Source organism: Nansenia antarctica (assembly GCF_963989245.1).
Source record: "Nansenia antarctica genome assembly, chromosome: 19".
In the NCBI taxonomy this organism is placed as follows: domain Eukaryota; kingdom Metazoa; phylum Chordata; class Actinopteri; order Argentiniformes; family Microstomatidae; genus Nansenia; species Nansenia antarctica.
The window spans coordinates 8,611,169-8,622,720 of record NC_137692.1 but is presented as its reverse complement, the minus strand read 5'-3'; the positions used below and the strand labels follow the sequence as shown (position 1 = coordinate 8,622,720).

Genomic DNA, 11,552 nt, shown 5'->3' with positions numbered 1-11,552 from the left:
AAAGTACGGCACGGTTAGGATACAAGCCTAGGTAGTGGAAAAGCCCGGTAGTGGAAAAGCGCCAATAGATTACAATTTCATCACACCATTTTATCACATCATCAGCTTTGAAAAAGCAATCACATTCGAGTTAGCTACTTCTTGTATAAACAAACTTACTAAACAAGTTGGATCTGTTTCAGACATGTTTTCGTTCCAATGATTAACTTCTTGAGAATATGCTCAGTTTATACTGTGCTGGTTTTCTTTGTAGTAATGTTTCTCATTCACTATGGGAGCAAAGTATGGATCCAGATTCAAAGAACACGCCCAGCAGCGCACTGGTGGCGGTTGGGCGTCGGTTGGTTGTCGGTTGGGGCGTCCACTGTTGCTAAACAACCGATGAGACTACCGTTTAAGGATAGCTAATCGAACACAGTTTACTGTATTCGTTGTCATCATACTTTTTCAGCGTCTTTGAGCCTCAGAAAAGCGCTATATAAATATAATGAATTATTATTATTATTACTTTAGTGTCTGTATTATTTATGTTATCAGTGGTTTTGTGTGCGTGTGTGTGTGTGTGTGTGTGTGTGTGTGTGTGCGTGCGCGCGCGCGCGCATGAGAGAGAGAGAGAGAGAGAGAGAGAGAGAGAGAGAGAGAGAGAGAGAGAGAGAGAGAGAGAGAGAGAGAGAGAGAGAGAGAGAGAGAGAGAGAGAGAGAGAGAACACGTGAAACATCACTCGATTTTACTCTGGCATCTCTATTTATTACTTTTGCCTGTCCAGAGGTGTAGTCCCGTGCGACGTGGCCGGCTAGCTGAACATGACAGCGCTTTACTGACAGCTGTACTATTACTGTAACATAACATAGCTGGTTAGTTCACGTTAGCTGTGGGTTGCGATGGGTTTAACGCAAAGCTCCATTTTATCAGACGGGGGAACCAGTGGATATCACGTCCATGGGGTAGGTGGTCACCGGGGGAAGCTAGCTAGCTAGCATAGCTGAAGGTTGGATAGATCTACATGTCCAATAGCCTCTATGACGGGGAGCCAGCTAGCAAGCTGTCTGTACTTGTTAGCTAACTAGTTTGTCAGTTTGTTCATATGTGTGTCATATGTGTCGTAACATGGGTTTCTGCTTTCTGATCTGTGATGATGATGATGTGGCAGCTGGCAGACAGACAGATAGACAGACAGACCTCACCATGTCCATATGACAGCTGGCAGACAGATCTCTAGCTAGCGTGTCTAGTAGTAGCTGTCAGCCGTCTACTTGTTTAGTTTGTTCTGCTTGTTCACCAAACAATGCAGTGCTTTTAGTAGCTAGGCTACTCTGGCTGCAAGAAGATAGTAAGTAACTGGAATAAAGTAACCAGGGTTACGGGTGAGCTGACAGCAGCATTGTCCATGCAGTTGCCATTGTTACTCAGTCTGTGCCTTAACACACAGGATCAGTGTCTTTCAGAAAGAACCTTTATGAGACAGATAGATAGCTTGTTATCAGACTGACATCTGCACAGTGCCATCCCCCATCTCATCACATGATGGCGACCACAACACTGACTGACCAGCAGGCAACAGAAAATAGAACTGATCAAATGTGTTTGTAAGGTGGAATAATAATAATAATAATAATAATAGGTGTGTTTTAATTTCAGATTCAAGACAACTCACCTGCGCATGCTGCTGGTTTGGAGCCCTTTTTTGATTTCATCCTATCTATAGGAAACACCAGACTGGTGAGTAAACTATTTCTAGGGGGAGGGGCCAGGATAAGGTTTATAGTTTTTTTTATTGGACTTTTAACTTATTCCATCCACTGTCATGAAGTAGATCTACATGATGATCAAATCAAATCAAATCAAGTTTTATTTGTATAGCGCATTTCTCACAAAATGTGATTCAATGCGCTTCACATGATGACAGAACACACAAGCAGGCAAGGGTAAAAATTCTGTACACTGTGCTTCCAGGAAAATGATGTCATTTATGAAATTTATTTCCTCATAATTGAAGGAACATTGGACATTGGACAAAATCAACTTGGTCTAAAACAGGAGTAATTATGATAGCCTCTCTAAGGTTGTATGAACAGGTGTATTTATTTACTCCTACAGTATCGACAGGTGTATTGACTCTTTGTCTCTGCAGAACAAAGAAAATGACTTGCTGAAAGACCTACTGAAGGCCAACGTGGAGAAGCCGGTGAAGCTGGAGGTGTACAGCACCAAAGCCCAACGGGTCAGAGAGTTGGAGGTGGTCCCCAGCAACATGTGGGGGGGCCAGGGCCTGTTAGGTGCCAGTGTCCGCTTCTGCAGTTTCCAAGGTGCTAACGAAAACGTTTGGCATGTTCTGGTGAGTCAAGCACTCGCTGAGGACTTCGGTGTTGCTTTGTAGCGGCTTTTTTTTACTGATCATAGGCCTAATATTCTATTCATTCACCTGGTTTGTTATTGTTGATCAATAACACTCCTTTTCATAATTTTTAGGATGTCGAATCTAATTCACCAGCGGCGTTGGCAGGCTTGCAGGCACACCAAGACTTCATTGTCGGAGCAGACCAAGTGTTGCAAGATGTAAGATCGCTTTTAGTGTTGTGTAGAGGATTGCACGATAAATGCCGTTGACCGAATTGAAACCTTTTTTTCGGATACACATTCACCGTAAGAGGGTTGCTGAACGAAACCTGTTTTTCAGAGCTAACACTGATTGTTAACATGCTCCTGATTGTCAAGATTGTGTCACCCCTGCAGTCTGAGGACTTCTTTTCCCTGATTGAGACCAATGAGGGCAAGCCTCTGAAGCTCCTGGTATATAACACCAAGAACGACCAGTGCAGAGAGGTGGTGGTCACACCCAATGGAGCCTGGGGAGGAGAGGGAAGGTAAAGGGGCTTGCGGTTGCAGGGGAAGGCCCTCTGCAATAATAAACATCCCTTTCGCTTGAATGGTTCTTGTCTATTTTCTTTCCAGCTTAGGCTGTGGCATAGGATACGGCTACTTGCACCGAATACCAACTCGGCCAGTCGTCTTTGATACCCAAGTGGAAAGTGCACCTACCTCAAGTGTGCCTGAAGACTATGGTACCCAAGAGATGCCTTCAAGTGACTACACTGAGGTACTTGATTAAGGCAGCGTGGTTGTTTGTTTAGTAGTTTGACTAGATTCCAAGTATATCATTGAATATATGAGTATATCACAGAATCTGAGGATTTGGATGTGTACAGGTACATACAAATGTACTTTTCATTACTGTAGGTGCCTTTAATGGCTACTTCTGGTCAGCGTGTCCAAGGCGAGGGGAGCATGGATCACAGTGGGCAGCCCAGCCAAGACCCGTCTCTACTCTCTTCTATCCAGAGAACTATGGACCCAGGTAATGTATTACCTTGGTGTGATCATGGTCATAGTGTGCAATCTTTGGGAACTGCTTAACTATGGGAACTGTTTGTGGTGTTTTCCAATGTATCTGCCCTTGTGCTATTCCTCAAAAAAACGGAATACATACTGTACTGTATAGTAGTTGAGGGTGCTCAGATTAAGCCTATTTCTATAGTGTTCTTAAGCTGGGTCCATGCAGCCAGCCTAAAGAGATCTGTTGTGAGATCATTACTGTTTCATAGAGGAGGGAGAGCTTTTTTTATCCACTCAAGGGCGATATCTGTGTTTGAATGTCAGATATCTCCAGTACCTCTGAGGCTATGACCCTAGACCTCTCAGAGAAGCTCTCCTCCGTTGATGTGACCTACATGTCCACGTTCGCTAATGATGGCGATATGTCCTGCCGGGAAGACCAGCTCACCATGGGTAAGTGGTTCAGTAAATGGTCAGAGCAGAACTTTTAATGTGTCGCTAGCCCTTTCAAGCAAAACACGGTGCAGCAGCGTTCAGTCACGCTGCCGCATGCTCCTGGAACAAACTCCCTGAAGAAATCAAATAGGCCCAAACCCTTAAAATATTTAAATCTAAGCTAAAAACCTTCATGTTTTGCAGCAGTTGTGATTAAACACAAACACTTCAATCGGCCTTTTTTCCATTAACTATTGTCTTATTAAACGTTTTATCTATTCACTCCTTATATTTGCTTTTATTAATTGTAATTGTTATTTTCTTACTATGCTCCTCTTGCTGTATTTTTAAATAATGTATGTAAAGCCCTTTGAATTGCCCCTGTTGTATGAAATGTGCTATACAAATAAACTTGCCTTGCCTTGCCTAGAATATCATTTCATGTACATATTAATATTCTTCCAGAAGAATCGCCTGAGGAGTCGCCGGTGAGTCAGGTGACGGCCTCGTTACCACAGAGCGAGGTGGAGTCAGGCGTCCAGGAGCTTGAGATGGGTGGCCTTGTGGACCCTGCCACCCTTCCCTGCAGTGGTGTACCCACAGATGGCATGGCCAGTCCAGATATCACCAAGGAGGGCCTGTCTGACACTGTTTCCTTCCATGAGCAAGGTATGGACCTGGCGCCTCCCAGCCCAGAGCACAAGGAAGGGAAGGCCTTGGAACAATCTGCACCAGAGGAATGAGAGCCTGCTGGTTGTGTCTCTACCAGTCTCTCTCCTTCTCAGAAACATTGAGATTTAGCTTGTTAGAGAGGAGGCAGGCTGAAGTCTTAGGTTTAGAGCTATAGAAATGTTATTTTATTAGTAGAGTAGTTGTATCTGGTATTATTTTAATCTGGTATTAGTCTTAACATTGATTCATGCTATGTTTCACGTCTTTGCAACAGGGTAAGACCCCTCCACAGGGTGATGATCCATTATTCGATTGTTTGGTTTGATTGTGGATATATGGGGTAATGCAATATGAATGTTATGAATGTTATGTGTATACCTACACAGTACCAACCTATTGCCCAACAGTAGCATTTACTTTCACACTCATACCAGATTGCTGCAAAATAGGCATTTAATATATGCCCACAAAAAAACACATATGATCGTCTATCAGTTGCCATCATTCTAGTTAATTTAGGCTAGGTATCTTAACATTATTAACAGCATTAATGGATATTCTTACCAGGAAAATGTTGTGCTGATTTTCAATTGGTGTTCACTCTTTTTTCTATTTTTTTATTAAGTATTGTGAGAGGATATCAAACCATTTAATGTGGATGTGTAGTTTGAATATGAAGGTCTTGTATTGCTTATTTTTTTGTGATTACAAATTCTTTCTGATCTACCAATGGTGAGGAAAATGTGTACTGAGTGGTTTGTGTTCCCACGATATGTGTGGTATTATATTCACGACGATTGTGAAGTCGTCTCATGATTGTAGTAATCTCATGCTTATACAGTACACACCGTGTACATTATGTGGCACTTAAACACTTTCCCAGTGATATATCAATGGGGTGAGTTAGAAGTCTGTATGCACTACACAGAATAAGATATTATTTTTTCAGACTGACCCATTGGATTACCACTGTAAGCTTTCCTTTTCTCTCCAGAAGTAGCCTAATGTCTCCCTGGAATATGTCATTTGATTTCTGAAGGCCAATGCACACGGCGTGCGATTTTGTCGCACGATAACATTCGATTGTGTGTGGGTGTGAATTGAGAATCGAATGTTGTCGTTTGACAATATCGCATCGCACGCTGTGTGCATTGTCTCATTCAAAACAATGGAATCGAATTCGGCGGTGCGACAAAATCGCACGCCGTGTGCATTGGCCTTGAGTCTCAAATCTGGTTTGACCTGATAATATTTGTCAAATTGAAGTGAACACTGGATATCCATGAATGTATTTGTCTGTTCATTCATATAGTACATACAAGACTATGATGTACTTTACACAGCTGCCTTTATGTAGTGCTTTTTTTAAGAATACTAATTTGTATCATGTATGTTTTATGCGGTTGCACTGCTTCAGTTAGATAGAAAAGTATGCTGATAATACTTTATGATCATGTCCATTGAGGTATAATGAGAAGGCTTTTTTGTCTTGATTATTCAAATTAGAAATGTTAGCCTAGTTTGATTTCCATGCTAAATCATATCACTTTTAATTCTATGCATTACATCTTAAGACTTGGTGGGTGGAAAAACTGTTATATCATAATCTCAAGACATCAGCAAGAGTGCAAAATAAAGTTATGAATACCAGTATGTGAACAATGTATTTAGATTCCTTGACTGTATTATGATGGACATGTCATACAGCACATTATATACTAACTAGGGAACAGTTTAATTAGCTTCGTTTGATCTGCTCGTTCATTTCCTGTATGGTGCCCTCTAGATTCTAGAAACTACAAACCCATACGTGCACTAATGCATTCATACTCATACAGTAGATGGCAGCAAATACCAGACTGAGGGGTAAACCGTCAATGCCCTGAACCCAACATGCCACATAGTTCTGTCACTGCACAGTCTCCAGATTCACACAGAGCATGTCTTACCTTACCATGGACATGTCCACACAGAGCATGTCTTACCTTACCATGGACATGTCCACACAGAGCATGTCTTACCTTACCATGGACATGTCCACACAGAGCATGTCTTACCTTACCATGGACATGTCCACACAGAGCATGTCTTACCTTACCATGGACATGTCCACACAGAGCATGTCTTACCTTACCATGGACATGTCCACACAGAGCATGTCTTACCTTACCATGGACATGTCCACACAGAGCATGTCTTACCTTACCATGGACATGTCCACACAGAGCATGTCTTACCTTACCATGGACATGTCCACACAGAGCATGTCTCACCATGGACATGTCCACACAGAGCATGTCTTACCTTACCATGGACATGTCCACACAGAGCATGTCTTACCTTACCATGGACATGTCCACACAGAGCATGTCTTACCTTACCATGGACATGTCCACACAGAGCATGTCTTACCTTACCATGGACATGTCCACACAGAGCATGTCTTACCTTACCATGGACATGTCCACACAGAGCATGTCTTACCTTACCATGGACATGTCCACACAGAGCATGTCTTACCTTACCATGGACATGTCCACACAGAGCATGTCTTACCTTACCATGGACATGTCCACACAGAGCATGTCTTACCTTACCATGGACATGTCCACACAGAGCATGTCTTACCTTACCATGGACATGTCCACACAGAGCATGTCTCACCATGGACATGTCCACACAGAGCATGTCTTACCTTACCATGGACATGTCCACACAGAGCATGTCTTACCATGGACATGTCCACACAGAGCATGTCTTACCTTACCATGGACATGTCCACACAGAGCATGTCTTACCTTACCATGGACATGTCCACACAGAGCATGTCTCACCATGGACATGTCCACACAGAGCATGTCTTACCTTACCATGGACATGTCCACACAGAGCATGTCTTACCATGGACATGTCCACACAGAGCATGTCTTACCTTACCATGGACATGTCCACACAGAGCATGTCTTACCATGGACATGTCCACACAGAGCATGTCTTACCTTACCATGGACATGTCCACACAGAGCATGTCTTACCATGGACATGTCCACACAGAGCATGTCTTACCATGGACATGTCCACACAGAGCATGTCTTACCTTACCATGGACATGTCCACACAGAGCATGTCTTACCTTACCATGGACATGTCCACACAGAGCATGTCTTACCTTACCATGGACATGTCCACACAGAGCATGTCTCACCATGGACATGTTCACACTGGAAGCCAAGTGTAAGAACTATCAACAATAAGCAATGCATGCCACATTATTTCACACCAATAAGACATTAGGTCTGTTTGTGTCCAAAATGGGTGATAATTGTCCTCTATGAATAACTGTTTGAGACCTGCTGTCATGACTATTTACATCAGTCATGTCATTTCCTTAATACCACAATAATACAAAACATGACGATAAGTTAAATACAGTAGACAGTATCCTAAGATTATTTTATTTTTTCTACAATTGTGTGTTCCAGGCCTCCTTATTAGTTGACTGCCTCTGACACACACTCAGTATACACAGAGAGGGAATTGGAACAGCCCATTCGCCCCAGAGAGGGTTGGGTCAGAGAGGGTTGGGTCAGAGAGGGTTGGGTCGGGGTCAGAGAGGGTTGGGTCAGAGAGGGTTGGGTCGGGGTCAGAGAGGGTTGGGTCAGAGAGGGTTGGGTCGGGGTCAGAGAGGGTTGGGTCGGGGTTGACTGCACAGTGCTGAGGCGTTAGGAGAAACACGTCATTTGCACTATTCTTCCCCACCCTGCACTGTGGATATGGATGTGCCTGTACAGGCCATTCTTCGGAGGAAATGGAATGGAAATAGACATTTCATTGGATGCACTACTATACAAACTAGAGAGGGCAAGAGTTGATATGTGAGACAACGGAGTTCTCATTCCTCCCAAGGCAAGGAGGAGTGCCTTGCTCTCCATACAGTATGCTGGTATCTAAATTGAGGATCCTTCCAGACTGTCTTTGTGGAGTGTTCTGTGAAGGAGTGAGGAAGAGGCACCATGTGGTGTGTCTTTGTGCATAATGTGCCAAGATTGGACCCAACGCTTTGAGCCTCAGCCAGAGAAAAACATCATAGGCAACACTACAGCCCAGGCTGCACGGCAGAGGAGTAATCTGCCTCAATTATTTACTAGGGCACTCTTCTGTGGGAGTGGGGGGATGGGCAGGGAGGTTGAGAAAAGAGAGCGTGAGTGGAAATAGAGAGGGGAGGGGGGACACAGAATATTTCCATCTGTATCCTCCAGAAAGTGCGTTGTAGTCTTGAAGACTGGGAGGTTTCGCCAGGTTCTTGATCAGGCACGTCTGGTAGAAATAGAAGATTAGGACAAACCCTCACCAGTTCTACTATTACAGATATGACACTATGACGTCAGGGTTAGATGTGCAGAGCATCCACTGTCGTTGTGATACTGCGGCTGATCATTGCAGATCATTATGGTGTGCCCAAGTTATACGGTTTTTTTCAGATTGGGTTCACTATTTAGAAAGTACAATATTAAAAAAAAAAATGTTTCCCCATTTTCCAATACTTTTGGTGCCTTGAAATATGGGGGGGGGGAAAATAATTACTTTCTAAATGGTGAACCCAATCGGAAAAAAAAACATTTACTTAAAGCTGAGGATGTCTACATTAACCCCTTGGTCATTGTTTGATTTCAAATCCAAACTGTTGGAGTACAACCCTAAGAAAAGGCTAAATACTCCCTCTTTCCAATACTTATGGAGGGCACTGTATATAATACAGTGTGACAAATCTAATCTCTATCCAACTTCCAAGCTTAGTTTCTATGAGTGTGATGTCAAGAAGAGTATGGTTGAGTATAGAGTGAAAAGTGGAAAACAATATATTAAGAAGAAGAAGAAGAAGAAGAATACATTTCATTTATACATATATTAGGGCATAATGTTCTAGCAATGTTGTCACTTAACATTTTAAGAAGGTTATCACACAACATTTTAAAAATGTTTTTAGAGAACATTATCCTAGAACATTCTGGGAACTTCCCACTGAAAACGTTTTCAAGAACATTAGGGCATAATGTTCTAGCAATGTTGTCACTTAACTTTAAGAAGGTTATCACACAACATTTTAAAAATGTTTTTAGAGAACATTATCCTAGAACATTCTGGGAACTTAAAGAAAACTTCCCGCTGAAAACATTTTCAAGAACATTAGGGCATAATGTTCTAGCAATGTTGTCACTTAACTTTTTAAGAAGGTTATCATCACACAACATTTAAAAAATGTTTTTAGAGAACGTTATCCTAGAACATTCTGGGAACTTAAAGAAAACTTCCCGCTGAAAACATTACGAGAACATTCTAGGTAACATTCTTTGAACATTTTTAGAACAAAAAATTGCTAGCTGGGAATGTTCTTCCTTTGTTATCGTGTAACATTGTGGGAACATTTTATAAAAGAACATTCTATAATCTGTTACCTAAACAATGTCCCCAAAACATCCTTGGAATGTTGCAGGTAAAACGTTCTTCCTTTGTTTACATATCACATTACAGGAACATTATTTGAAATGGTAAACATCCTTAAAATGCTCTTTGAACATTAGATGAAAACGTTTTCTTTAAAACATTAGCAGAACGTGTAGGGAATGTTAGCCAATGTTGTGGGAACATTCCCTGCTAGCTGGGATACAGTTTGAAGGTATATATATAGTAATATACAGTTTGAAGGTATATATATATAGAGTATTATACCGTTTGAAGGTATATATATAGAGTAATATACAGTTTGAAGGTATATATAAACAGTAATATACAGTTTGAAGGTATATATAGAGTAATATACAGTTTGAAGGTATATATAAACAGTAATATACAGTTTGAAGGTATATATATATTAATATACAGTTTGAAGGTATATATATAGAGTAATATACAGTTTGAAGGTATATATATAGAGTAATATACAGTTTGAAGGTATATATATAGAGTAATATACAGTTTGAAGGTATATATATAGAGTAATATACAGTTTGAAGGTATATATAGAGTAATATACAGTTTGAAGGTATATATATACAGTAATATACAGTTTGAAGGTATATATATAGTAATATACAGTTTGAAGGTATATATAAACAGTAATATACAGTTTGAAGGTATATATATAGAGTAATATACAGTTTGAAGGTATATATATATAGTAATATACAGTTTGAAGGTATATATACATATATATACCGTAATATACAGTTTGAAGGTATATATAGAGTAATATACAGTTTGAAGGTATATATAGAGTAATATACAGTTTGAAGGTATATATAAACAGTAATATACAGTTTGAAGGTATATATAGAGTAATATACAGTTTGAAGGTATATATAAACAGTAATATACAGTTTGAAGGTATATATATAGAGTAATATACAGTTTGAAGGTATATATAGAGTAATATACAGTTTGAAGGTATATATAAACAGTAATATACAGTTTGAAGGTATATATACATATATATACCGTAATATACAGTTTGAAGGTATATATAGAGTAATATACAGTTTGAAGGTATATATAGAGTAATATACAGTTTGAAGGTATATATAGAGTAATATACAGTTTGAAGGTATATATAGAGTAATATACAGTTTGAAGGTATATATAAACAGTAATATACAGTTTGAAGGTATATATACATATATATACCGTAATATACAGTTTGAAGGTATATATACAGTAATATACAGTTTGAAGGTATATATAGAGTAATATACAGTTTGAAGGTATATATACATATATATACCGTAATATACAGTTTGAAGGTATATATAGAGTAATATACAGTTTGAAGGTATATATAGAGTAATATACAGTTTGAAGGTATATATAAACAGTAATATACAGTTTGAAGGTATATATAGAGTAATATACAGTTTGAAGGTATATATAAACAGTAATATACAGTTTGAAGGTATATATATAGAGTAATATACAGTTTGAAGGTATATATAGAGTAATATACAGTTTGAAGGTATATATAAACAGTAATATACAGTTTGAAGGTATATATAGAGTAATATACAGTTTGAAGGTATATATATAAACAGTAATATACAGTTTGAAGGTATATATATAT

At 39.8% G+C, this 11,552-nt stretch overlaps 1 protein-coding gene across 2 annotated transcripts; it reads left to right on the top strand.

Moving 5' to 3' along the window:
* Positions 1 to 799: 799 nt before the first annotated feature.
* LOC308173833 (Golgi reassembly-stacking protein 2-like) lies at positions 800 to 6,061 on the top strand. Of its 2 annotated transcripts, none has more exons than XM_080548894.1 (9): positions 800 to 945; positions 1,640 to 1,720; positions 2,133 to 2,336; positions 2,471 to 2,557; positions 2,735 to 2,865; positions 2,954 to 3,098; positions 3,239 to 3,356; positions 3,659 to 3,787; positions 4,238 to 6,061. In XM_080548894.1, exons 1-9 carry the CDS (start codon positions 883 to 885, stop codon positions 4,510 to 4,512), a joined length of 1,233 nt encoding a protein of 410 aa, XP_080405020.1. In that variant the 5' UTR covers positions 800 to 882; the 3' UTR covers positions 4,513 to 6,061. The 2 variants fall into 2 exon arrangements, with proteins under 2 accessions (XP_080405020.1, XP_080405019.1); XM_080548893.1 differs by having other exon boundaries at positions 4,235 to 6,061.
* Positions 6,062 to 11,552: the final 5,491 nt, after the last annotated feature.

Bases quoted from the DNA above. Each gene is read 5' to 3' on its own strand.
- LOC308173833 (XM_080548893.1), top strand. From the start codon at position 883: ATGGGTTTAACGCAAAGCTCCATTTTATCAGACGGGGGAACCAGTGGA. The intron at 946-1,639 runs GTAGGTGGTCAC...TTTTAATTTCAG, and splicing joins GTGGATATCACGTCCATGGG to ATTCAAGACAACTCACCTGC. The intron at 2,337-2,470 runs GTGAGTCAAGCA...CATAATTTTTAG, and splicing joins AAAACGTTTGGCATGTTCTG to GATGTCGAATCTAATTCACC.